At 49.0% G+C, this 27,739-nt stretch overlaps 1 protein-coding gene across 4 annotated transcripts; it reads left to right on the top strand.

The window, feature by feature from the left end:
• The first annotated feature begins 637 nt into the window (after positions 1–637).
• Positions 638–27,739, top strand: tncb (tenascin Cb). Of its 4 annotated transcripts, none has more exons than XM_029134197.3 (23): positions 638–1,042; positions 7,839–8,341; positions 9,145–10,365; positions 10,806–11,069; positions 11,148–11,263; positions 11,731–11,884; positions 13,057–13,326; positions 13,523–13,708; positions 14,705–14,794; positions 15,002–15,265; positions 17,852–18,127; positions 20,769–21,101; positions 22,072–22,194; positions 22,515–22,658; positions 23,860–23,979; positions 24,117–24,260; positions 24,331–24,461; positions 24,537–24,669; positions 25,182–25,333; positions 25,421–25,517; positions 25,597–25,758; positions 25,973–26,136; positions 26,601–27,739. In XM_029134197.3, the coding sequence occupies exons 1-23, from the start codon at positions 1,038–1,040 to the stop codon at positions 26,709–26,711; spliced, it is 5,163 nt and encodes a 1,720-aa protein (XP_028990030.1). In that variant the 5' UTR covers positions 638–1,037; the 3' UTR covers positions 26,712–27,739. The 4 variants fall into 4 exon arrangements, with proteins under 4 accessions (XP_028990030.1, XP_055360432.1, XP_028990027.1 ...); XM_055504457.1 differs by having other exon boundaries at positions 7,765–8,341; XM_029134194.3 differs by lacking the exon at positions 20,769–21,101 and having other exon boundaries at positions 640–1,042.

Raw genomic sequence — 27,739 nt, 5'->3', positions numbered from 1 at the left:
CATGTTGGAGATGGGATGGCAACAGTTCATATTATGTTTGTAAGCAAATACTCAACATGCTTGTTTCCAGATTTAACCCAAAAATCCAATTTGAGTCATGCATGAAATGTAGGTGGTTACAATTAAACGTCAAGATGAATGTTGGATGAGGCTTCTGTTCAGAGTTCTGGTCATCTCCGGTGCCTGAACCAGCTCACAGGGCAGCTGTTAAACCTGACGAGGCTCCAGCAGCGATAGTTTCCAACTACAGTGATAGTTTTGACCTACAAGGAAAGTGTTCATCTACTGTGAGAGTGTTCACCTACAGTAGTATCTGCTGGCATCCATCATCAATAGTGCCACAAAGACTGAGCTGCAGCCTTGATCCAGTTGGTTATTTCTTATCAAGTGCTGACGTTGGTCTCACACATGCTCTTATGCTCACTTCTGCTTTCAAGTTCTTCACTGCTATGTTAATGTGGCCCTCCATTCACTCCGTTCTCGCTTCCTATTGGCTCGCCTGCTGCAAATTGCAGCTAATGATCCAAGCCCCCACCCCCACCTCACCCCATTTTCCTGTCCTACTCTCTTTCTTTCAGTAAGTCTCTCTCTCTCTCACTCGCTCTCTCTCTCTCATTCCAGCCTTGAGGCGTCCTGTTTCAGCTCCTTCGCTTTCAGCCACAATGCTGTGGAGAGGGTGAATGGGTGGGGGGCATTTAAGAGAGCAGTAGGTGGGAGTGGAGTCTGACAGCAGAGGGTCTACTGTTTAAGAGAAAGGGGTTTCTCACTCACTCACACCATCTCTCTCTCTCTCTCTCGATCGACCTGTCCCCCGATCTCTCTCTCTCTCTCTGTGTCTCCTTACTGGCTGCACATCAGCCGGCTCTCTAGGTAGACTCGAACAAACAGTCAGAGAGCAGAAAGAGGGAAGATGACAGAGCTGTCAGCCCTCTGAGAGCTGCAGACTGCTTATACATTTGTCAGGGATCCTGGTGAAGCTTTCCAACACGGCTCCTGCTTCCGTTGTCTTCTCACCGCGCGGCTCTGAGCATCGGTGCATGAGGTAAGTCACCTTCCCCACCTGCATGGCTGCATGACTGAGGACAAAGCCTGACAACTTCACAACTTCAGCTACACCCTCTCGCCTCTACATCACCAGAATATCCAAGTTGTACTGTTGATGATGTCAATATCTGTATGACAGACAACTGTCTATGAACCGCCTCACCGGTCCCTAGCTCCTCCACTAGACCAACCTAAAGGCAACCGGTGACCACGTTGCCTGTGAGTGACTCATCCTGCTAGCTGGCTATTACACTCGTTCCATGGTTAATTGTCTGCTTTCACCTCCAGAGGAATGTGGAGCGACTCCTGTTATTCATTCTGGTATTTTACAAGCAAAGATGTTCCTTTACTGCACCTGGCTGCCAGTTTCCTGGAAGTTTTTACTCTCGCTGGCTGTTTTTTATTTATTCGCGCAGCAGTTGAAAAAAAGCAATGTCTCAGGAGAGGGAGGTCCGTGATGATTTGCTGAATTATTCTGCTTGTATTGAGGCTGACGCTAAGTTGTGGTGTGATGGCAGAGCAGGGGGGGCAGGTCCAGTTGTACACTTCACGGCTGCCAGCAGTAACCCAGGAGACAGACAGATGCTCCGTGCTACATGCTGCTGGTTGGTTCTGCCGCCAGAGCTTCAGCATGCACACTGCAGGTTGTGAAGCTGGCACACACACACACACGCACACACACACACACACACACACACACACACACACACACACACACACACACACACACACACACACAGACATACGCACACGCACGCACACACACACACACACGCACGCACACACACACGCACGCACACACACACACACACACACGCACGCACACACACACACACACACACACACACACACACACACACACACACACACACACACACACACACATACACACACGCATGCACGCACACGCAGCAGCTCTTGACTGAAGCTAGTGAGACATTAAACATGTTGAATGAAAGCTAATGACATTCATTACGAGGCTGGGCTCATGGTTGCAGATCTACACATGCACCCTGAAGTCCTGACATCACAGAGTAGTGGGAGAATGGTGGATGTGAGGTGAGACCTACAGCACAGGACACCAGGGCAGTGCCTGCTGCCAGGTTGTTGTGGTGCACATCACAAAGGGCACAACTTCATGCTTGAAGGACATGTCAAGCACAGGCTTCTGCTCATTCCCTACTGTGCACCAGGCGCATGTCATCTGATTCTGGGCATGGCATTAATGTTTCATGATAGTGGTGAGTGGGAAACAGGCCTTTGTTTGGACAGCTGTTAGCTCCAAATGCTGCCAGTCCCTTGAAGCCCACTGAGAAGTCACTGTTTTAACCCCACTTAACTCCTCCACTGGTGACTGAGCACAAACAATAATCCAGGCTATTAATAATGACCCACATGGGGAAGATTCAGAAGAGGTGTAGAGTCTCTGCTCCTCTAAATTCTTTGGTGTCCATTGAAAGATTTTTCTGGTACCATCTTTGTGTTATTGAACCTGTGCTATCCTGGGACACGTGTGATCCAGAACATAGTAGATGTCAGGAGGAAAGACATGTGAAACACAACTACGTGTAGGTGACCTGCATGTTTTACTCAGTTAGCACTGAATGTGTGCATCACCCTAGTCCATCCTCTGTGAGTCCCATCAGTCGCTACCAGAATAGAGATTCAGTGTTTAGCATCCCAGATGGTTTTAATGCTCCTTGGATGCTAATGTGGCAGCGAAGGAGAGGAAGTCCATCATGGGGCAGCCAGTGGACGAACACATGGGAGACACTCTGCTCTGATGTGACCTCACACATTGTATATGCCATGAGCTATAGTCTTCCAGGAACGAGACTGGGGCCCTTTGGGGGGGCAGACAATTTAAATTAGGGCAAAATGGTTCAAAATGGGGAAGAGCCAAGCGTGGGGACCGGGGTCATTAGGCTTTTACAAGTGGCTGAATGGAAAACACTCCCCGTTCGAACACGTAACATGCTTCAGGCTTTCATCACAGACAAGGACAAACAGATGTCTGGGCATCACAGCCAACACGCTTCCTTCCATTTATAGAGACATCCTTCCCATTCTGTCTGATGGAAGCAGCCAGTAAACCTCCAGAGTGAATCCCGGGAAACTGCTGCTTTTTGCCTGCGCAGCGTTTTGGATTCTATTAAAATATGTGTCCAGGCCTCTGCAGCACAAACATGAGAGGACCAACGCACACAGTACCGTGTCTCTGAGAATGTCTGAAGCTCAAATGAGTCGATGCGTCGTTGGGAGTACAGACAGACCATATCTTGCAGCCACGCGCCTGCTTTTACATGTGCGACGTGACTCCAGGTGTCTGCAGAGAAAAGCAGGTTCTGTGTCACAGAGTCAGACCAATAACCGTGGGTCAGCGGCGCGTAGCGTTGCCGAGCCATAAAGCAGCCTGATAAGCCTCAGTTTAAAAAGCTCCATGATCTACTCATGGAGCTCGCTTCCATTTGTTTCTCTGCTCTCTTGGTGTCAAAGTCAGAAATTGGTTTTGGTGAAGAAATACACTTTATTGGGGCAGCATCAGTCAGAGCCGTCAGCCGTGTGTGATGGGGCTGAGCTTTGGCAGAGAGCTCCCTCCTCCTCCAGATAAGTGCTTGTATCTCACATGCAGCCTCCACATCCGCCTTATCAGCTGTGAACATGCCCACCCCCACCGCTCCCCGCCCTCCGTGTCATCAGATCCAGAGGGGTCACAGCACCGAGCCAGTGAGCTCTTCTCGTCTGTCCTCCCTACTCAAGTCTGTTCAGCAACACAAATAATTCTTCTTAAAAATTAAATTCAGTGCTTTCAGCCAGATGTGATTTTTTTTGGCAGATTTTTTTAAGTCGCATGTTTATCCTCTATCAGCTTTATGTGTCACCATCATTGACTGAACTTATGGATTTCAAAGTTCAACTAAAAGAGAGTGTTTAGTCCTCCAGCGTATTTACTGTAGCTCATCCCCTGCTGGTTAGTGATGCATGTGTCCACATGTAACACAGACAACACAACCTCTATGTTTATGGCCTATGCTCTATTAACAATTATTGTTGCCAGTTTGTGGTGATTGTGGTGTTTTTGTCTAATTTTGGTTCTTTTGCATTGCTTCATCAGTTTATTTCCTTTGGGGATTAATTGCCGTTCCTGAACTGAACTCTGTGACTTCATGATGTCTGGGTCAGTTTAGCCTTTCTATTCTTATTGATTTGTGTCTCTACACTAGTGCACATTCCATGAGCTGCCTGGCTAAAGCCACCTCATCCATGTTCCGTGCCTGAGCTGTCCACAGACATAGCTTCTCTGTTAAAGCCACAGAATCACACTGTGGAATCTCTGCCCTTGGAACAGGCTCATCAGAGGCCAGTTATGGCAGCTTCACAGCTTCCTCACTTCCACTTCTCTAACTCTAACAAGCCCTGGGCCAGTTCAGTGTTTGAGCAGCTACTCCCTCTGTACTGTATGTAGATTTCCTCCCATGATGGAGGTCACTGTCTCAGTGAGACAGGAGGAAGAAGCATGGAGTGATGCCCTGTTGGTTCAACACCATGTGTGACATTACGAGTTAAATCATCGGCGGGTAGCAGACAATGAACTAAAGCACTGAAGGTCAACAACAAGCTGAGAGACATTATGAGGACACTAAAAGAACAGCAGACCAGCTCATTCTCTGTGGGTTTATCGGGTAACATCTTCAGGTTACACAAGCACTTGTTTGACTTTCCTGAATGAAAATGATGAAGACAAATGTAATTCATTCAAACTGGGATGAAGATTCACAGTCACTGGTGTGAAATGACTCAGGTATGCTATGATGGAGCTTCTAGATCAGCCACGTGAAACATGAAGCTGGTTGTACTCACTGTGAGAGTCACGTCAGCTTGTGCTGAACCTGTTGAAATATACATCTGCTCCCAGAGGAGCAGGCTGAGATCGGACCTGTCTCTGCCCAATTATCCACGTCTCAGTGTCAGGGACTCAGCCGGGTCTCCACGCGCTGGACGGAGCTTGTGTCTGGTGGATGTTGCTCCATCAGTGATGGTGCGGTCTTTAGCCGAGCACCTGTCATGATGCTCTGCCCTCAGCAGCAGGGTCCAAGTCAGTCCTCACTGGCTCTGGTTCAGGAGTTTCTCACCTTGTTGGGAACTGATTTCTACCCTAGTGCTTTTTACATATCATGCTGTTTGGAGGAATCATTTCTTTCATGACTCTTGACACGGAAGTCAGTGTCCGTGACTGAGGTCCATTTCCTGGTCTGGGTTCCCTCTGGTACAATGTGACATTGAAGGTGAAAAGAGCCCCAGACAATAAGCTTTCATTCAGTCTCATACGAGCGACCCATTTTTGGATCCGGCACCAAAGAAGGCAAGCTGAGTTTTTGTCGGGCGTGACCTAAAAATCAAGGCAAGCTTGATAAATTCTTCAGAAATTGCAAAGAAAGCCGGTGCATCCGATGAGACGTGTTTAACATACAGTCCTGAGACTCCAGTTGTAGCTGTAATTGAATATTTACTCACCAAGTGGAGCACGTTGCTCCATTATTCAGTGTGTTTGTTGTTGACTTACCAGACAGATGCTCACATTTTAGCTACTGGCAGACGAGCCCTGACTGGGAACCTCCTGCCTCACTGACAGTTAAACAGTTAAAAAGCACAGACACAGATAAAAACATCTGGATGTTTGCTGGTCTGATTTGTGTTAGTGTCATGTCATTTTGTTTGTCAAGACGTCCCGCTGCGAGGCCCAGTCTGTTCAATCGCTCCGGACTGGAAGGTAAAATCATCCTCCAGCCACGATGTGTTTGCATTTGAACACCTTTTCTGGCTTGACGCTAACGTTAGGATGAGACAAATACATTCACTCTGCATCACATTAGCGCGGCTAACACACTATTAAATGTAATGCATCATCCAAAGAGCAGATTCCTACTGGTCATCCTGTTAGATGCTCACGTCGAGCAGTGATTAAACCTTTGTGAGGAGAGAATAACGCAGCTTTGGCCGTTCAGTTCACCCCTTCACTCCAGTTTTGACAGTGCAAGGCCTAATTACTTTTGAAATGTCCCCCAACTGCATCTTTGAGCACTTTCATCTCTCCACTGTGTGGGGTATAAAACAGGGTTTCATTTACAGCAGGCTAATTTAGATCAATTGCACCAACTGTGTGTGAGCCAACAGGTTTCCCTTGGTAAAATCCTCCATGCATTCGAGCACAAGGCCGGCATCAAGCTTTGTGAAGCTAACTATGGTTCAAAACCCAGTGAGTGAAGAACAAAGCAGCAGTAGTCAGATTGTATCAAGTCTGTGTCCACGCTGCCAGCAAGCAGCTGCATTAACGTGGTGCCAGGACCACAGGGAGCCCACGGAGGGCGTCCAGACCGGCAGCACCACGGAGCTTCTCAGGATCACGTCACAGGGTGTGACGGCTGCAATTATTGACTTCATGTTCAGAAGCAACAGATGCACAACCAACAAATCCAAAATATCAAAATCCTCTGATTCTGACCGTTTTGCTCGTTCTGTTTGTGAATCATGCTGAGTTTTGCCAGTTTCAGACAAAGGCTGCTTTGCTCGCAAAGCTCCATGTGGAGCGCAGCCAGTTTTCAAAGTAAGAAAGCTAACCATCCACCCAGGACTAAAACCTTAGCAGCACCTCAAAGCAATGTTCTGCCTATTTTGTGATTTAATCCCAGTTTGTGATGCTTGGGCACATTGCTGTGACTGTATTGGTGCGTCAGTTAGCACATCTGAGCGGGTGTGTGTGTGTGTGGGGGGGGGGGGCTGCTCCTCATCCCTGCCTGTCTAATCAGGAGAGCTGAGGGTTAAGGCTGTAAGATCCCTTCAAGCTTAGCTTATCTGCTCGTGTCTGCTTCCACATCACACGCCAGGACGCATGAACCCGCTGCTGCTGTCAGCATCGCAGGTCCTGAACGCCGCGTGAGGAAGCTCTGTTGAAGACAGTTGAACTAGACTTGCCTGCGTTCATGCTTCTGAACGTGCGTGGCCACACATTTATATTTTGGCCACTAACAGCTGCTATTAACCATTAGAGTGGCCAGGGCCCACACTGGTTGTAATGGAGGAAGGCTCCATCTCAGCAACTCTGACAAAAAGGTGGCAGAAAAAAACAGTGGGAAGGAAGAATATAGAAATAGGAAAACCAGCATCTGTGGCCGGCACTCGAGCCATTTGGGTTCCGTTCCCTTTAGTTTTAGCCTTGACAGGTCCAGATCTGTGCGTCTTACGTCACCTTTTCATTGCCTCTGTACATGTAATTAAATGTGGAAACCTGATCATCAGAGAAAGGAACTGCTGTAATAATCACTTTTCTCAAATAAATAATACCCACGCAACAGATTTACCAGACGTTGCTGCTGCCTCGGCACATTTTCCAGCAGCGATGTCTCTCACAAGGTAACAGCAATAAGAATCATGTCAGGAGAGCAGCAGGAACGCTGACTGTTCAGCTTGTGGTGTGAGCACACGATGCGCACAGGTGTTAATCTGTCAGCAGCCCAGAGGAGCAACACGGACGCGCCAACGGCCGGGTCACTGCTGTTTTAGTGTAATTACACTACTGCCCCTGTGTGTGTGTGTGTGTGTATGTGTGTGTGTGTGTGTGTGTGTGTGTGTGTGTGTGTGTGTGTGTGTGTGTGTGTGTGTGTGTGTGTGTGTAATAAAGGGACTAAAGCAAAGACTTTATCTACTCTGTTCTGTCGTCAGGACTCAAGACCGAACCATCGACCTGAAACCCAACTAGACGCTGCTCAGCTGCTCTGCTGCTCCTCTGTCCACAGCCCACAGGGTCTCATCATGCAGACGAAGGACCTCCTCTTGGGTTGTGTGACCTTGGCCCTTCTCCTTCAGCTCTGCACAGCTGGCCTGGTCAAGAAGGTCATACGCCACCGCAGAGAGGCTCTGGTGCCCAGAAAAGCCCAGCAGAACCTGACCCTGCCTCAGCCGGAGCAGCCGGTGGTGTTCAACCACGTCTACAACATCAACGTGCCGTCCACGTCCCTCTGCTCCGTGGACCTGGACTCACCCGGCGACGCCGAGCTCAAGCACAGCGCCGGCCACATGGGCGTGCAGGACGCGGAGCGCATGGAGCACACGGTGGACGGGGACAACCAGATCGTTTTCACCCACCGCATCAGCATCCCCAAACAGGCCTGTGGCTGCAGCAACCAGCTGCCGGACATCAAGGAGATCCTGAACCGGCTGGAGCTGCTGGAGTCGGAGCTTTCCAGTCTGAGGGAGCAGTGCAGCAGCGGCGCCGGCTGCTGTGGAGCTCACTCTGCAGGTGCAGTCATAGTGCGATCGATGAGTCCTGAAGGCTTCTCCATATGAGCAGTAGTTTGCCAGGGAATATTCAATTCAATATCCATCTGAGGCCCCAAAGAGCAGGCTTACAGTTAAAGGAAAACTTCACAGATTTTCACTGGGGTCGACCAAAGCGACCTCGGGTAGTATTTAAGAGCGAAGGGACTTAGAATGCTTCGTATTTACTATGCAGAGACATAATCATTTATTCCTCTACAAAAAGCCTCAGAAACAGGCCAGGGGCCTTTTTGCCTTGCTTTGCCTCACAGACTACAACTAGTGCTTTAAATGATGGTTTCAGAGATGCTTTTAGTCAATCCCCAGTGAGACGTTTTCTTTTAAAGAACTTAACGTATTGACAGTTTGCAGGGATTTCCTGAACTCACCAAAGTAAAGCTTTTGCTGTGTGCCAAGTGTGGTTCTCTACGGTTTCACGTCTGCTTTCTATCAAACTCTCGGCTCGTCGGTCCGCTCGTACAAAAGATGCGATACGTTCCCCTTCGTGACCATGTTGGTTTTATGCGTGTGCTATGAGATGATGCTCTTTATGCCTCTGTCTGTGATCTAGGCTGCTAAACTATAAATGATGGCTGGAAGCTGTTTACACACACTACACCTGTATTTGTTGACTAATGAACTGATAACTGTTAATAATGATCAGTTTAGTTTCTGATCCTGTTTCTTGGGTGACTTTCCCCTCTTGTCAGACCAGTAAGCAGTTTGTTTAAAGGGTGCCAGAAGCAATTGATAGTAAATGTTCTGGTGTGTCCTGTCTCGCTGCAGCTGAAGTGTCCACCAGGCCCTACTGCAGTGGTCATGGAAACTGGAGCAGTGAGTCGTGCAGCTGCGTGTGTGAGCCGGGATGGAAGGGCCTGAACTGCACCGAGCCCGAGTGTCCGGGCGACTGCCAGGACCAGGGCCGCTGCGTGGACGGGCGCTGCGACTGCTTCGAGGGCTTCGGGGGCGACGACTGCGGCGTGGAGCTCTGCCTGCAGGACTGCGGCGACTACGGCCACTGTGTGGAAGGCTCCTGCCTCTGCGAGGAAGGCTTTGTCGGCGAGGACTGCTCGCAGACCAACTGCCTCAACAACTGCTTGGGCCGCGGCCGCTGCACCGAGGACGAGTGTGTCTGCGACGAGCCGTGGACGGGCTTCGACTGCTCCGAGCTCATCTGCCCCAACGACTGCTACGACCGCGGGCGCTGCGTCAACGGAACCTGCTACTGTGACCAAGGCTTCTCTGGGGACGACTGCGGTGAGATCACGTGTCCTGGCGACTGTACCAACCACGGGGTGTGTGTGAGCGGCAAGTGTGTGTGTGAGGCTGGCTACGATGGCGACGACTGCTCCAGACTCACCTGTCCCCAAAACTGCCACGAAAGAGGCCACTGCTTCAATGGGAAGTGCATCTGTGACCCAGGGTTCGAAGGAGAAGACTGCTCCACTCTGTCGTGTCCTGACAACTGCAGCAACAGGGGCCAGTGCATCAACGGACAGTGTGTGTGTGACATCGGATACCAAGGGGAAGACTGCAGCGAGCTGTCCTGCCCCGGCAGCTGCCAGGACCGGGGCCAGTGCGTTAATGGCCAGTGCGTTTGTGACCAGGGCTTTGCCGGGGAGGACTGCAGCCTGAAGACCTGCCCCAAAGACTGCCTGGGCCGCGGAGAGTGTGTGGACGGCAAGTGTGTGTGTTTCACCGGCTTCACGGGCGACGACTGCGGGGAGTTGACTTGTCCCAACGACTGCCTGGACCGGGGACACTGCCTGAACGGACAGTGTGTTTGCCACAAGGGCTTCGCTGGGGAGGACTGCAGCGAAAGGACGTGCCCCAAAAACTGCCTGGACAGAGGCTACTGCGTGGACGGCGCCTGTGTGTGTTATGAGGGCTTCACTGGGCCCGACTGCTCCACACTGACCTGCCCCGGAGACTGCAACAACCAGGGCCGCTGTGAGGACGGCATGTGCGTCTGTGACGTGGGCTGGATCCGAGAAGACTGCTCTGAGGGTAAGACAGCGTTGGTGCAGCCTGATGATGCGTTCATGAGGAGCTCTGTGCAAAGCAAAGCTTCCCCACCTCTGGAGGGGAACGCTTCTTTAGTAATTCTGCATAGAATGAATCTGCAAAACTGATAAAACAGTGTAACTTACAGCTGAGGTTCAATGGGCCACTGCTCACAGAATACGAGCTTCATGGTCACTGGAAGATGCGTCTTACTTCAGGATTCTCAGATTTGGTGGGCTCGTTTTTTAAACGAGATCCAGACATGTGGAGATAAAATAAAAGAGAAAGTTCAAAAAGTAATTAGCCCTGGAACTGAAGGGATGAGTAGTCAGGATGCAGCCAGTTCTGTTCTAAGATAAACCGTAGGAAGGGAGAACCAGCCTGCATGGGTTTTAGTCTTGGTTTTCATAGACGTGGCGAGTGACTGGCGTGTGTCTTTACAGTCTCACCTCCCAAGGACCTGACAGTGGTGGAGGTGAGCCCGGAGACCGTGGACCTGTCCTGGGAGAACGAGATGCACGTCACCGAGTACCTGATCACCTACGTGCCCACGGCAGCAGGGGGTCTGGAGCTGGACATGCGCGTGCCTGGAGACCAGAAGGTGGCCACTATTCATGAGCTGGAACCCGGCATCGAGTACCTGATCAGCGTCTACGCCGTCCTCAGCATCAGAAGGAGCGTTCCTGTCAGCGCCAGAGTGGCTACACGTATGTGCTAATGTGTGGCGACTCACACAATGTGCTGTAGAAATACACATAGTGAGAGCTTTGCTCTGTTTTTGGCAGACCTGCCTGAACCTGAGGGGCTCAAGTTCAAGTCGGTGCGAGAGACGTCGGTGGAGGTGCAGTGGGACCCACTGGACATCCCCTTCGATGGCTGGAACCTCATCTTCAGAAACACGGTGAGTTCTGAGCCTCTGGGTTTGTGGAACAGCCCCAGGTCCCTCCTGCAGTCTGTCAGCATCCACATTTCCCTCTGGTAGAATCGATTGGGTCCCTTCATTAAACTCATAATTGCATAATGTTCATAAATGGGAATCAGCCACAGTATCCTGTGGAAAGGAGCTTGGCTGAGCCAGCAGTTAAAGCTGTTAGCACGCGCTGACAGCTTCAGTAGCTCTCCACAGAACACAGCACATGTTACTTTGTTTAATGCCCATATTCCTCTTTAAGTGCTCATGGAAACCTCTTACAAACAGTGCTAGTGGGATTTAGTCGAACCCGGGCCTGTTAAACAGAGCTCCTTGTCAGCTCTGAGGTCCGGACGCCACCCAGGGCGCCATTATGCGCCTCCTGCTTGTTTTTTCCCCACTTCATGCCAGGACTACTACTTTGTAGTGGCTCACATATGGTGTTTTGGTTCTGGCAGAAAGAGGATGACGATGAGATCCTTAACTCCCTCGGCCGTCCAGAGACCACCTTTGAGCAGTCGGGTCTGGGCCCCGGCCAGGAGTACGAGGTCAAGCTGGAGGTTGTGAAGAACAAGCAGCGTGGACCACCTGCATCCAAGAGCGTCACCACCAGTGAGTTCAAACCATCATGCGGCTTCAGTGATTGACTGACTGAACAGCAGCTCAGACAGATTCACACATGTCCGTCTACGAAAAGGGGCAGAGTCTGCCTCCATCACTGTTTACAGACTGAGACACATCTGTCACAGGATCGATTCAGGTTTCGAGGGAAAAGCTCAGCAGTCACACACTAGTCACCACCAGACAGACACAAGAGAATTCAGGAGTGTTTGAGAAGATGCTGAACACTGTGGAGCTCCATCTTCACAGAACGTGGTTCACTGAGGCTTTCGTTCCATAGTTTACCTGTGCAATGTGGCGTTCGATCTTCGAAAGCTGCAGACCCAGCAGGAATCCTTCTGCAATCAGATTATCAGGTCTGTGTCTGTTGTGCTGTGTCAGGTCCAAAAGGTTGAAGTCGGGTTCAGGTGTCATGGTTCCATGGAAAGTCTCCCGCGTTCGTCAGATGTGATGAAATGTGTGTTTTAAAGACCCACTGACTCACCAACAGCAACAATAATAAATGTCATCATCAGAGGACACGCTCCTGTTCATCACTGGAATATTTCCACTTCAACATGCATTAAAGATGCTTGGAACATTTGACACAAGCAGCATTTTAGCATTTTCATGTATCAGCATTATTCTTGCCAATGTCCCCCATCAACGGGGTCCTCTCTCCTCCCTTCAGGGTGTGGGAGCATCCAGTCAGTGAGGACACGTACAGAAGCCTGTGGATTCTCTATTAGCTCAGCTTGGGACCCAGCGTTGGCCACTGGGCGCAGGGAGCTCTGTAAACAATGATAGAATGAGATTAATGAGGGTAAAATGTCACAAGCCATTAAGAGGCAGAAAGTTGCAGCGTCAGCAATAATGCAGTCTTTTAATGGGACTGAGATGTGTCATCAGCTCCATGTGGAGTCTGAAGGACAGACAAAAGTGACTTAAAGCTTGTCATTTGTCCTTAGACATGTGGTAAAGAGTTGGAGGCAAAGCACAAACAGACTTTAGATCTGACCTGAGAACCATAAGGTTCCAGAAGCTGCTGCTCCTGGACGGCAGCTGGTCAGCTCACCGTGAAGTTGCCCGTGATGCAGCTGAGGGCAGGTGTTCACGTGTTGCTGCTTCACTGTGTGTGGCTCCTCCATGCACAGAAACGTGAACTGTGCAACGTCTCCCTCCAGGAATCGACGCCCCCAGTCAGGTCAACGTCCGCGACATCACTGACACCACAGCCCTGGTGACCTGGTTCCAGCCCGTGGCCGCAGTGGACGGGGTCAGCATCTCCTACGGGCCTAGCTCACACCCTGCCGACCGCAGCCTGGTGGAGCTGGCGTCCACCGACACCCAGTACCACGTGGGAGGCCTGAGCCCCGACACCCAGTACGAAGTGTCTCTGACGGCACGGCGGGGGGAGAGGACCAGCGTGCCCGTCTACGACTCCTTCCTCACAGGTACCAATGTGATTCAGGCCAGAGCTGTGTGTCAGTAGAAAAGCATCTGTACACGTGTCTCAGCTGGCGGTGGCTGGATCACATGTTCTACTCATGGCTCTGCATTCACAAGGCAGGACATCCTGCTGCTGCTGTGCAGCCAACCTCCAGTGTAAAGCTGCTGCTCAAATAATGTAAACGTGTTTGTTTGTGTCAGACCTGGACGCCCCCAGAGACCTGCAGACGGTGGAGCTGAGTGATGAAAGCATCACCCTCGAGTGGAGGAACAGTCGCGCCCAGGTGGACAGGTATCGCATCAAGTACGGACCTCTGTCTGGAGGAGAGCACGGAGAGCTGCTGTTCCCTCGAGGGCCCAAGGACTTCACCCAGGCCAAGATCACAGGTAGCAGCCCTCTCTGAGCACTGGGCAGCACCAACAGAACATCAGCTTTACAGATTCAGTGAAAACGTGTCTGACCTGCTGTAGTCTGTAGTAGTGATGCCAGTGTAAGTGCATGGACCGTGTCATCGGCCATAGGCTGTAAGTCACAGCCATCATATCAACCTGCAGCCCATTAGCAGTTAATCCCAGCTGAAAGGCCTCTGTGGGAGCACAGGGTACAGTATTTACTCACCTCAGCTGACGCTTAAATGCTCAGTGTTGGGTGCCCAGAGTGGCTGCTACTTCAGAGCAGCAGCACCAGGGAGGGTTTGGCTGCTTGTCTCATCTTGCTCAAACAAATAAAGCCGGCAATTGTGCTCGGAGGTGGATATGTACGTTTTTTCCTGTTTGTTTCTAGTCTGTGCATCGAAGGATTAGATGCCATGAAACACGCAGAAGCAGGCCAATGGTGTCTTTGTCTGGTCCACTGCTTTGTCCTTGGGAGGCCCATCCCATGGAAACAAAGCATGTGTCCATTCAGCTGACAACCCCCCACACACTCCACACACACCTCAGCACTTCTTTCATGCACTTATTATCTGTAATTGCTTTCATGCTTGTGGTTTTATTGATGGAGTTTCCTGGGCATTAGGTGTAATTTCATGCTGCAGAGCCTGTGTGATGACCTCGGAGCAAGTTAATAAAGGAATTAGAAGCGATCGGTTCGAGGGAAGGCTTGATTGTAAAAAGTGGCCGTATCATAGCACAGTGTTTATGGGCTTCTATAGATCTGTCACTGCAAATAAAACATGGATGGGCCACAACAAACACAGGCCCACCATGAAATGCAATTAGGCTGCGATCTATTGTGCACTCAGGCCATATGAGAGTTGGGTTTGAAACAGCTGGCTGCTGCACGGTGGAGCGTCCCATCATTCATTTAGTGACACCTCAGTGGATTTATACAAATGCAACATGATGCTGCTTTTTATGTCTGAATGTTTGAATCGTCCGCAGGCCTGAAGCCGGGTACAGAGTACGGGATGGGTGTCACGGCCGTGAAAGAGGAGCGGGAGAGTCTGCCTACAACCACCAACGCTGTGACTGGTGAGACGCTTCACAGAATTCAGAAATAAATACATCAGGTTCAAAGGTCAAAGGTCACAGTCGCTCTGAAAGCATTTCTCTATAAATGTTTATTTGGACTCCAGGTTGAAATGATTAGGTTTTGATGATGGAAGTCAAGCTCTGTGTGACCTTCACCCACCTGGATTCAGCGCTGACCCTCTTTAAGTTTTCTACTCCTCTGCTCAGCTCTGGATCGGCCCAAGGACCTGACAGTCTCAGAAGTGGCTGAGACCACCATGACGGTGGGGTGGAGGCGTCCCCTGGCCAAGCTGGACTCCTTCAGGCTGGTCTACGTCTCGGCTGACGGCCACAGGGCTGAGGAGCTGCTGCCCAGCAGCTCTGAGTCTTACACCCTGAAGGGCCTGACACCTGGCATGCTGTACCGCATCAACATCACAGCGGAGAGGGGCCGCAGGACCAGCGCCCCAGCCTCAGTGTCTGCAGCCACAGGTCAGTGTTGAACCAACATGCACTACATGTACAGAGGAGCTGATCATTGGGGACAGAGAAGGAATTCATGGAAAGGTCTGTGTTCAGTCTTATTCCTGTATGAAGACATTGGCTTCTGAGAGTTAAAGGTTTCTGTCAGCGCTTTACTAATATAGAAAAATTTCAACCTAATTCTCTGACTTACCCCTGACTTTGCCCACATGCTGTTACTAACTCTGATGCTAAGACCTTGCTTTGGAAGCTTTTCAATGCAGCTGCTTTGAGTTACTGAAGGACATCAGTGAGAACTGTTGAATGTGCATCTGGTGGTTTCTTCTAGTCTGTGGTAAGAAAGGCTGCAGTTTGTCTGTTAGAGCTGCGTTATTACCAGAAACATTGGTGATTGAATCCTGTTGAGCCACGGCTGTTCTGATCAGACTCCGCCGCCCTCCTTTCAACATGATGCTGAGTTGTTGTGTGTTGTTTCACTTGGTCCATCATTTAAAGACATGTTGCTCAGTTTGTTCCTGTGCACCTTCAACTCCTTAGGATCCAGGAGGATCCTGTCTTGTGCATGGCTTTGGACTATTTCACATACGTTACTGTATTTTCTTTCACCAAATCCTGACTGAGACGGAGGCAATGAATTGAATCCATTGTTAGTTGCTCTCTCCCTACTGTCTGTCCTCCTGGGCTCATTTATAGCATATGGGAGTATTTTCCTACGTTCCAAACCAAAACAAAGGACAAATGAGGTGACTGTGGCATGTTTTTAATGCTGTGGTCAGATTCCCTCCAAGTAAAACAATCGGTTATGCAACGAGTGCCCAGAAAAAGCTGCTCGATATCAGCTTCAGTGTGTGTGTGTGTGTGTGTGTGTGTGTGTGTGTGTGTGTGTGTGTGTGTGTGTGTGTGTGTGTGTGTGTGTGTGTGTGTGTGTGGCTGGGGCTGTTCATTCATGTGATAATTGTTGGCGTGATCCCCTCTCCCCTCTGGTTTTTGTGAAGTTTGACCACGATGAACTGTGGGTCTGACACAAAAAAGACCTCATGCTGAGACTCCTGTTAAAACATTGTCTCCAGAATCAGCAACCTCTAATCCTTCGTAGCTGATATGCAGCTTTGTTGTCCTCAGACATGTGGCACAGACACAGATCGCTCTAGATTTACAGGAGGGACTAAAAGCAGAGAGGACGGTGAAGGAGGTGAAACGAGAAAAGGAGGGAGGCTGCTGTCGACTCAGGTCTGACTATCATAAGGAATCCAAGGGTTTGATTCAGAGCTTGTGTAAGTGACCTGCTGAGTCAATGCAAACCAATACCTGCTAGAGGCCAAGATATGTATAGGACGTGAATGAATACTCAATAGAAATGACCAAAACAGACCAGAACCTGCTGCCTGCTGGGTGTAGTTACACTCACACAAGACAGCCAGCATCTAGGTCCCATATTAGTAGGATGATTTCATTGTCTTCCCATTGGTGTACAAACAGCAGATACAGTAATAGTTCAGTCTGTGTGATAAACCTACAGGCACCTCTAGCATACAAAGAACCAATTGGAAGATGAATACAAGTCACACAGAGTGTCAGCTGATTCCCTGCAGCGCTGCACAGGACTGAACACGAGTTACGAGTTGCATAATGAACAAATGAATGAAATGGCTGCAAACACAAGAGTAAGCGCTTCAGAATGATTCATATCTTTAAAAGCGTCCCTTTACACAAGTGGGCCACGTCAGGCAGCAGCTTTCCACATCCTACCTGTGTTCATCTATCTACTCGTGCTTTTCACGCTGAGTGATGGTTTCTTAGTAAATCTGCCTTCTACAGAGCAGGATTCTACAGAGATTCTACTCAGTGCGTCTGAGTTTCTGAACCACGTTAGCGTCACCACAGCTCACAGAGATCCTGGTTGAGAGAAAGGTTGCAGCTGTTGCTACAACCAACACGCAGTGTTAGAAATCAGCCGATAGTCTCATCAGCTCCTGCTGCCTCTTCACTCTGCTGCATCCTGAGACAGTGATAATGGTAGTCTTGATGTTTACCTATCTCCATCGCTGTCTAATGCTTGCACACACCAATTACAGGCTGCTGCATGTGGCGCTGCATGATTGAAGTCCTGCTGTACCGACCTTCAAACGTTAATGGTGCATTTACAGCCATTAATGCACACAAGCTGCATTAGCATGTCTGCCTGCCGCTGTCTAGCCCTCAGCCTTCCTCTTATATGGTAATATAGAAGCCGCAGCTATAGGCAGTATTTTATGTTCTCTCTGGCTTTTGTGGTGGAAATGAGCCAATATTTGCACTCCAGACGGAGCACAGGCCTTTTCTCTTCTCTCTTGGCTGGAAAATCAAATGTTTGAAATACGAATGAGAGCTCATCAATGTCAGCACCTTTCTTATGCAATTGATGCTGTCAGGGAGGGCTCATCCATTGCTGGTATTCTATATGCTGTGAACAAGAAAGGTTCGGATAGACTGTTCTGTATGTGTGCATGGACCCATGGACACTTCCAGTCAGGTTTGTTTTCCTTGGACAAAGGTCTAACCTTCTTTGTTCAGGCAGCATGCGTGTCTCAAGCTGATATGTTTTTCATTACCCAGAGGAGGAGAAACCTGTGGTGACCAACATCACTGTCAGCGACGTGTCATGGGACAGCTTCCTCCTGTCCTGGTCCGCTGAGGACGAGGTGTTCGAGGCCTTTCTCATCGAGGTTACGGATGCAGAGACGGGCAGTGAGTGGCAAAACCACACGGCGCCCGCCGACGTCCGCAGCTTCGTCATCTCTGGCCTCTCCCCGTCCACCTGGTACAGGGCCAGTCTATATGCTGTGTACAGGGGGGTCGTCTTAGAGCCCGTCTTTGCAGAAACCATCACAGGTATCTGTGCTGCCAACGCTGGGGCCCCGCTCTTGACTGCTTTCCTCCTTTTGCTCCTTCTGCTCATGTGTGGGATTAACCCTTAGAATTGTGGGGTGGCTGTTAACTAAACAGGTGAATTAGGTTGGTGGGTTTTTTTACACAGCCAGGCTTGTATTAGTGCTGCTGACTTTTCCAAGTTTGGAAAACACTGTTACTATAACTCAGACCCTTGTAGCAGGAAACAAAGCCTTGAACTGAGCCAGAACCTTGTTTTATACCTCAACAAGACCATGACGTGTGTGGGAACTTCTTGATGGGATATACAGTAGCTCTGTTCCATCCATCGGGCAGGAAACAGTGTTATTCTTGGTAAACAGATTCTACTTTTCATTCAGACATTGAGTACAGTCCAAATCATTTCCATCATGTGTAATGACACATGAGCCATTTAACCTCCACTATCCAAATATGCGTTTGATCTGCCTTCATCAGTCTGCCTGTCCGGACTCAAACTGCACCTGGTCTGTCATGTAAAGTGGCAGAAAGACATAAAAACAGGTCAGGGTGCTGTTTAACGGAGGCCAAACAGGTGCTCCACTGTGCACCGATCACAGTCATTATCAGTCTTCACCATGCTGTGAGTCTCACTACGTGACTAATGTGGGTCGGGGAATAATGCCTATTATTAAAGCCAAGCAAAGTCCAGCACAACAAATATTTTATAACAAAAAGTCAAAACTAACCAATTGGGACGGTTTAAATGACTTTTTGTCAACATCTATTGCAGTATTATCGCTCAGCATTTCACTGATGAGAATCAGTCAAGTAGAAGAAAGATGGGAGAAGTGACAAGGAAAAAGAAAACCCTGAGGCGCTTTTGTCACTTTGTGTGAGGCCTCTCTTCTGTATGCATCCCCACTTCCCCCAAATCATTCACATGCTGCCATTGCCCCCGGGCTCTGGTGCCGGGGTGCCAGGGGCTTCTGGGGCCACGCAGAATATGGCATGCGCTCAACACAGCCCATTGTCTGCATGCTAATGGATAACCATCTTAACATTTTTCATTAGCATTGCTTAATCCATAAAACATTCCAACTTGTGAAGTGTTGACTAATTTGCTCATGTTGCACGGTGCATGTCGTCGGCCTCGGCTGAATGGGAAGTTAGACAACTTTGAACAAAAGATGTGAATGGGATCCAGAACAAGCTTGATTCTGTTGTGATTCATATCAGCACAAGTCCCTCTTGTGAAGTTATCGGGCAGGATTGGAACCAGCTCTGGGGTTCTGCTCAGACCCCTTTCAGCGGGCTAGCTGGCGCCGATGTGTACCTCCTCCAACAACAGGCCCCCTTTGTGAGCAGGGATTGTGCTCCCTCAGGTCCTGGGTGGGGGAGGTGGGGTGTGGGTGTAAAACCAGTAGCAAGCTAGCACATGTTAGCTGATGGATGCAGCCCTCCCTCCTCCACTGACCAGCTAATGAAGAGTGACAACTCCCTGGGATTTGTCTGCTCCGCTTCCCACTTCCACTGCTTCTTCTCACAACAAATACTTCATGTGCTTTCCCTCACAATGAAAAGGGGTTTAAGGCGAGTTCAAGTGCCCCTGAGACCCTCACATTTGGTGTAGTGTTTTAATGAGCAGTGGAACCGGGGTTATTGACGCTTTCCCGAGTCCACTTATATCTGCGTCTGTGTGATCCATGTGTCCGGAAGTTTCTCCTGCTAATTAGTAGCGAAGAGATCATCCTCTGGAGGAAAAGTGCTTTGTCCTGAACACCCGTCTCCCTTTGCCTATAAATGCCTATGACCGTTATTAGCTGCGGCTAATGACAGCGTAACTACTAGCTGGTACAGCACCACGTGCTCCTCCACTGATGTGAACACGTTCTAAAGCTAGGAGCTGTTGGTGGACAAAGCGTTTTACTTGATCACAACACTAGGGCATGTTTCCAGAACAGCTGAGCCTATTCAGCCCGTCTGAAAATACATTGAATAGATGTATATATAAAAATACAAAGATTGAAAGCACTGTAGTTTGAAGAAATTGTTGTTCCTGAGTTTGTGATCTAAGCTCTAAGCGCGAAAGCACCTTAAAGATGGACTTTTCTTACTTGCTAGCTAGTCAACAGCATCGGTGAGAATCTCCACCAACAGCATCACTAATGTTGGTGACATAAAAGCACAAATACAAAAATATTACCAGCCTTCAAAGACATAAAGGTATATTGTTCGTATCACTTAGCGTTTGCACTTTGTTTACAATCATAAAAGTCACATGAACTTGAACAGGCAGGTTTTAGCGTAATTAGCCTTTGTCCTGGTGCAGCAGTGCATTCTTGTGGCCAGAATTCATTTTTTGTTCATAATTAACCTAGCAAAAGTTTTTCCCAGCTACAAAACGTTGAAAGGTCATTAACACAGGGGCATGGTTTGATTCATTATTATTAAATTTCACATTTGCACATTGTTACAACATTACGTAAAGTCTTGGCATGTCTAGTTTCTGCTTGAGGTCACAACTTTGAGTCAAGTCGTTTGTAGTGTTTTTCATATCTTCACCTCCTGTCACTCTCTCTATTGACTTTCACCATGATCTCGTCAAAGCACTTTTACGCCACGTCACGTTTTACCTAAGAACTGACTTTCCTCTGTCCCTCAGAGGTGGAGGCGGAGGTGCAGGCTCTGCTCGTCTCTGACGTCACCTCCCACAGCTTTAGGCTGGCCTGGGTGGCTGAGGAGGACACCTTCGACACCTTTGTCATAATGACCAGCCAGCCGGAAGGCGGGCCGGGCGGTCTGGGCCAACCGGAAGGCGGGCCGGGCCAACTGGGCCAACCGGGCCAGCCGGGCCCGCCCAGAGAGCTGGTGTTGGCGGGAGAGGAGCGGAGTGCAGTCGTCAGGGGTCTCGCAGAGGACACCGAGTATAAAATCCAAATCTTTGGGCTTATTTTAGGAAGACACTCCAAGTCGTTAACGGAGAGGGTGAGAACAGGTACAGATCAGATCAGAAAACGGTTCTCAGCAGTTAGTTGGTGTCGGTTTGTCTTGTAACAAACTCTTTAATTCTAACATCTGTTTTTATGGTGACGCTGTCATTCGTCTACTAACCTAGTAACTTCATGGTGTTGGTTGTTTCGCTTGTTACTGTGGTTTACTGTCTAATCAGGTGTGGCTCTGTGTGCTTTGTGTCTGAAGCCGTTACTGTCTATTGGGATGACCAGAACTTGGACCTACCTATCAGTGCTTCCATCAGCAACACAACAAGCCCGACACTGGGTCCAGTCAGACCTGGATGCGTACAGGCTCCTGTTCTCCTGGTGACTGGAGCTGGTCCTAGACCTGCTATTACAAGGCTTAAACTGGGTTTTGTTTGGTCTGATATGATGATATGTGGCAACTCTACTCATGATGTAGAATTCTACTTTTGTCAGAACAAACAGCTCTTATCCACCAACTCCATTCATAAGACTTCCTCAGCCTTTTACGTTGCTTCTGTGTTGTGTGTCTCTCCTGCTCGGCCCCATGGGTAATAATGGGTGGGGTAGGGGGCCTAGGAGGAGGGGAGGGGGTTGTCTGTGTGCCATAGAATGGATGTCTGTCCCCGTGTCGCCTGTCCTCCCTCGGGGGTAAAGCTTTACTTTTGTGCTGCGTGCCGCATGTATCACTTTTGTGTTTGGGTGAAATGGGAGCAAGTTAATCTCTTCAGGTTTGTCATGCAAGATCTTGTGTCTGGCTGTAAGCTGGGAAGTGCTCCTCTGTGGGCACAGGCCTCCTCGAGCCCCTTTGTCTCCCTCTCACGCCTGTCTGTTGTGGGTCTGACCTGGCTACAACATGCATACACAACATGGCTTCCATTTAAAGCCCAGCCTGTTCCTTGCTCTCCTCCACATGCTAGACTGTAGACGCCGCCGCTTCACCACTGAAACCCTTGTTTTGTGTCTCTTCTATCTCGTTGGGACCAGACCTGGGCGCACCCAAGGGCATTCGCTTCTCTGATGTCACCGACACGTCGGCCACCGTTCACTGGGTGGTTCCCAGAGCCAGAGTGGACAGCTACAAAGTGACTTACGTGCCTGCTCATGGAGGTCAGAGATCTTTGGTTTAGCGTTCAGCATGAATATAAGATTTAGTAAATCAACGTTATTAATGAAAAGTGTCACTGCCCTGTTAGCTGCTGTTTGTTTAACTGACTGACTGCTTCTGCCCCCTAGTGGATATTTAAAGCTGATCATCGCGCTAACAGGTGTTGGTGTCCATTGAAATAAAAACTTACAGCGTTAGATGTTTTATTTGGTTTAGTAATTAACTAATTATTAACCTTTCTTAAAACGTGTTTGATGCAAGTTGATTTGACACATATTCAATCGAGTAAAAGTTTGCTATGTTTGTGTTGGTTTGACGCCAGGAAACGCTAAAACACTGACAGTGGACGGTTCCGAGTCTCAGACGGTGCTGCCCAACCTGACGCCCGGCGTCACCTACGAGGTCACCGTGCTCGCGGCCAAGGGTCAGCGGGAGAGTGAGCCTGGGTCAGACAGCGTCACCACAGGTGCAGTTCTCACCCCCAGCATCTAAACGTGAACAGGATCCTATTACAAAGGAAATTTAGAAGCACAAAGAAGGAAAACACGCAGGTATAGAGCTCAGCTACTCGTGAGAGGATTCGTCTAAATGAACAGAGAAGACTTGGTTCATGGCCTGATGACTGAACATGTTTTACTGTGTCCACGGTCATGAGGTTCTTACCCATTGTAGGTGATGGAGCAAAAAGAGAGACACTTTTTACTACGCTGGTCACAGCTCAGTTCAGCTGATTAACTGTACTGACCATGAACAAACTGATGCGTTCATTTGAAATCAGTAGCACTAATAGCTGCACTGAACCCCTTTTTGTTACACGCAACGGGTCAAACTAGACTCGGAACAGTATACTACTGTTGCAACCGAGGGTCAAACTGGACTGAACGGTATTCTAAAACACACTCACGAGTGGGAAACAGGCTACAATGGCCATCAAACTGAACTGGGAGAGAAGACCCAAATGCAACGACCCACAGACAGGACTGACGACAAATGGTTTAATAATAAAACATACAGAAAGGATAATTCAAACTAAGGTCACTGCGTATGCAGGCTAGGGCAAAAATTTGAATGCAAACTAACACATACCACTCACTGAGTAACAAAAGATCACTACTGAACAGGAAACTAAATGACCCTACTAAGAACACAGAACAAGCTAGCAACAAAACCTAACATACCCCGAACTAACTCACAAAACTGGACAGAGAGCACGATGACACAACGACATGTAACATGCAATGCATTAAACACAAAGACAACACAAAGACTAGACAAACCTTGATCAGGGACAGGACTGGACCACAAGACAGAAACGACGTCAAACAACAACCTCCATGTAACACCTATAGACAAGGGATAGGAATAACAAACCAACAAAGACTGTACCCAAACCAGAAACTTAAATACTTACTAAAACAGGTGACCCTTATTAACCTAATAACAGGACATGACACGACAGGAAATGAAAAAACAAAGAACCAGCCAAGAGGGCCTTAATGCCACGTGAGCCAGAGTGCCCTCTGGCGGTCTGGAAGCTGACTCACAAAACTTTTAGCAGCTGCCTAGTGTACCAGGAGATACAAAGGGTGTAAAGCAAAGCTGTAGGGCGTTTAGTGAAGGCATGTTGACCTGGTCCTTAAGGGTGTGTGTCTGTGTGTGTGTGTCAGCTCTGGATAAACCCCGGGGGCTCACTGCAGTCAACATCACTGACACGGAGGCCCTGCTACTCTGGCAGCCAGCTATTGCCACCGTGGATGGATATGTCATCACCTACACTGCAGACTCAGGTAAGAACCACAGGAACCTGTGGCAGCGGGTTCCCACCTCCGGACGACCCTGCTGCTGGCCCCTTCTCCTTCAGCGTTCAGCTTTAGGCGAAAGCTGGAATACCCTGACCTGAAACCTTGTCTGCCTGTGCTTCCAGTGTCTCCAGTGATGGAGCGCGTGTCAGGAAATGTGGTGGAGTTTGAGATGAGTTCTCTGATGCCAGCTACACACTACACTGTCAAGGTGTACGCTGTGAGGGACCTGGCCAAGAGCGCTGCAACCACGACTGAGTTCACCACAGGTGAGCTCCCTCCAGGCCGACACAAGGCACAGAATACATTACATCATGTTTAACAAAACCTCTGGTTTAGACGTGGACGCCCCTCAGGACCTGGCTGCCAATAACATCCAGACAGAGAACGCGCTGCTCAGCTGGAAGCCGCCTCGCGCCGACATCACCGGCTACATTCTCAGTTTCGAGTCTGCAGATGGCACCATCAGGGTGAGCAGAGACCACAGGGACTGGTTCTGGCTTGGCTGGTGTGGATGGTGTTGAATGCTGTGTTTGGTGCTTTAGGAAGTGGTCCTGAGTCCCACCGCTGGATCGTACAACATGGCTCAGCTCAGCGCCTCCACAGAGTACTCAGTCAAGCTACAGGCCATCGCTGGTCCCAAGAGGAGCAGAGTGATCACCACAGTGTTCACCACCAGTGAGTAGCGTCGTAGTTGTAAACCATGATGGAATAGGCTCCATGACGCAGGAACCAAGCTGTAACTGGGCAATACAACAAAATGTGTGTCTGTGTGTTTTTCCTTCGACGTGGGGACCATAAACCATGATTTTGCTATCAAGGTGAGGACACTGCAACAACGTGGGGACACTTGGCAGGTCCCCACTGGTCCGAAAGCTTTTTTGAGGGTCAAGGTGTGATTTTAGGGCTGTGTTCAGATTAGAGCAAAGATTAGACGTCTGCCTTTAGTTGTGATGTTAGGGTTAAGGTGAGGGGCTAGAGAGGCATTATGTCAATGGGAAGTCCCCATGTTGATGACAGACACGACTGTGTGTGTGTGTGTGTGTGCGCGCGCGTGCATGTGTGTGTGTGTGTGCGTGTGTGTGTGCATGTGTGTGTGCGTGTGCGCAAATGTGCGTGTGTGCCTGCGTGTGCGTGCGTGTGTGCATGTGCGTGTGCGTGTGCGCATGCGTGCGTGTGTGTGTGTATAGCTGGAGTTCTGTACAGGTTCCCTAAAGACTGCTCCCAGGCCTTGCTAAATGGTGACACCTCGTCCGGCATTCACACGGTGTATCTGGGAGGAGACGAGAGCCAACCTCTGCAGGTTTACTGTGACATGAGCACCGATGGAGGCGGATGGATTGTGAGTTTATGACAGATGACATCTGCTCTCGCTGCTGTCATGTTCTACATTGCATTATCCATCCCCTGCTGTTTCTGTCGCTGGTAGGTTTTCCTTCGACGCCAAAATGGTAAACTGGAGTTTTTCCGAAACTGGAAGAATTACACGGCAGGTTTTGGCGACATTAATGATGAATTCTGGCTGGGTGAGAACACGTCCATCCAGTAACAGCCATACCTGAGCCCACTAACTCCTGCTAACATCTGAACTTCTCTATGACTCAGGCCTGTCCAACCTGCATAAGATCACAGCTGGGGGTCAGTACGAACTTCGGGTTGACTTGAGAGACAAGGGAGAAACTGCCTATGCTCAGTACGACAAGTTTTCTGTGTCAGAACCTCGAACCCGCTACAAAGTCCACGTGGGCGGCTACAGTGGAACGGCAGGTAAGGCCCTGAGGCCGTGCTTTCTCTGCTTCGTTCCCTATACAGTTGTATACACTTGTTTGGACTGCTTTATTTAACATATAACACAGGTTTATGTAGCTTTTGCCTGAGTCTTTTTAACATTTTCTGATTTCTGAAACGACCAGAACATTAAACTGTCCAGCCTGCCAGCCCTTTGCTAGCCACCCACTAACTGTCGGCTTCGTCTTTGTAGGCGACTCCATGACCTACCATCATGGTCGTCCATTCTCCACCTATGACCACGACAACGACATTGCTGTCACCAACTGCGCTCTGTCCTATAAGGGAGCCTTCTGGTACAAGAACTGCCACCGTGTCAACCTCATGGGCCGATACGGAGACAACAGCCACAGCAAGGTAACAATATACAAGTGAATTCTTTGTTGGCACTTGAATGATGATTAGTTTGGTATTTGCATCTTTGCTTTAAGAAGCTTTGTACCTGATGTTTAATTACAACCTGCCTCATCCAAAAGTAGAAAGGATCGTAGGTTTTTATGACCACAACTTGTGGCAACTTGTATGTTAAAATAGATTCTAAAGTGAACATGTGACTGTTTATGTGCCACCTATAATGAACTTCGAGCATCCACACAGACACTTTGCACCACCTGGTGGCAGAAAATGCTGCAGCGTGATTGTGGCTGGAGGACAGAGCATCTCTAACTACTGTAGCCTCTGACCAGGGGCAAAGCAAACAATGCTAACTGTATGTTCTGTGTGTGTGGCTCATATCTAAGCTGACTCTACCTCACTGCATTGTTGTCGGCATGAGCAAAAATTTTACAAAGCAATACATAATATTTGGTCCACTTCTTCAGGGAGTGAACTGGTTCCACTGGAAAGGCCACGAGCACTCGATTGAGTTTGCTGACATGAAGATCAGGCCTTCAAACTTCAGAAACCTCGAAGGAAGGAGGAAACGGTCATAGGCCACTACCAACACTGCTACCACTCTTTCTGGACTCCCCATAAACCACCATGACTCCCGCCTCCACCCAGGAGCAACCAAAGCCTCCTCCCAGAGCCCTGCTGTTTGTTACACATGAGCCTCAGCTCTGCTCTTCCCATTCATCCTTGTGTCCTTGCATCCTGGTTGTTATTATGATGACAAGACAGAAACTGACCTGCATGATACAAACTGGACTAAACAAAGGCCTCACAGATTCTACACACACACCAAAGAGAGTGAAAACAATTTACCTGGTTTTGATACTTTGTGATTTTGCAGCATTCTCATACAGTTTCCTACTGTACGTCACACCCAGGTCATGATTGGGGTTTTACAGAGGACAGTCTCTTTCTGTGGTTTTGATTAGGTCCAGGGTCTCTTGGCTAAAACTGACTATTCTACTGGGTTATTCTAGACATTCTGTTCCTTGTGTGTGCATACGTGTGATAATCCTCACGTGGCACTGCTCAGATGTACGATTTCTTCATCGAACCTGCCATTTGTTTCTTTGTGCAACTTTGCTTGTCTCTGTGTCACTTTACCGTCCCCAGATGCTCCAATCCCCATCAGCACAAGCAGCACCTGGCATGAGGCCTGAAGGTGCCAAGCTATAGCCGCCATATTGTGTCTGAAAAAGTACCAAGAAAAGAAAGGCGTTTCCCAAACAAGACCTTTAATTCAGTTTAAGATGAAAAGCCGTGAAAACAGTTTCCTTTTGCAATATGTGAATACATGTGGAAAACAGAATGTTATGTGTTAAACATAAAAGATGCTTAAAATGTAAAAATGTAAGTCTTATGTTGATGAAAATAGTGTCTGGCCAGGCCAAGACTAGACGACTAGTAGCTGTTCGTACCCCGACCCTGCCCCCTGCTGAGACAGGATACTAAACCACTGACGTTCTACAGAATGCCTGTAAATTAAGTTTCTATTGTTGTTTGTTTCTAACTGGGTGTCCAACAGGTGTTTTCTGTCAGCTGTACTACAATAAAACTGTTTGTTTAAAAA

The sequence above is a fragment of the Betta splendens genome, chromosome 19 (genome assembly GCF_900634795.4).
Source record: "Betta splendens chromosome 19, fBetSpl5.4, whole genome shotgun sequence".
Taxonomy (NCBI): domain Eukaryota; kingdom Metazoa; phylum Chordata; class Actinopteri; order Anabantiformes; family Osphronemidae; genus Betta; species Betta splendens.
Note: the sequence above shows the minus strand (reverse complement) of the source record. Positions and strands in the feature narration are given on the sequence as shown.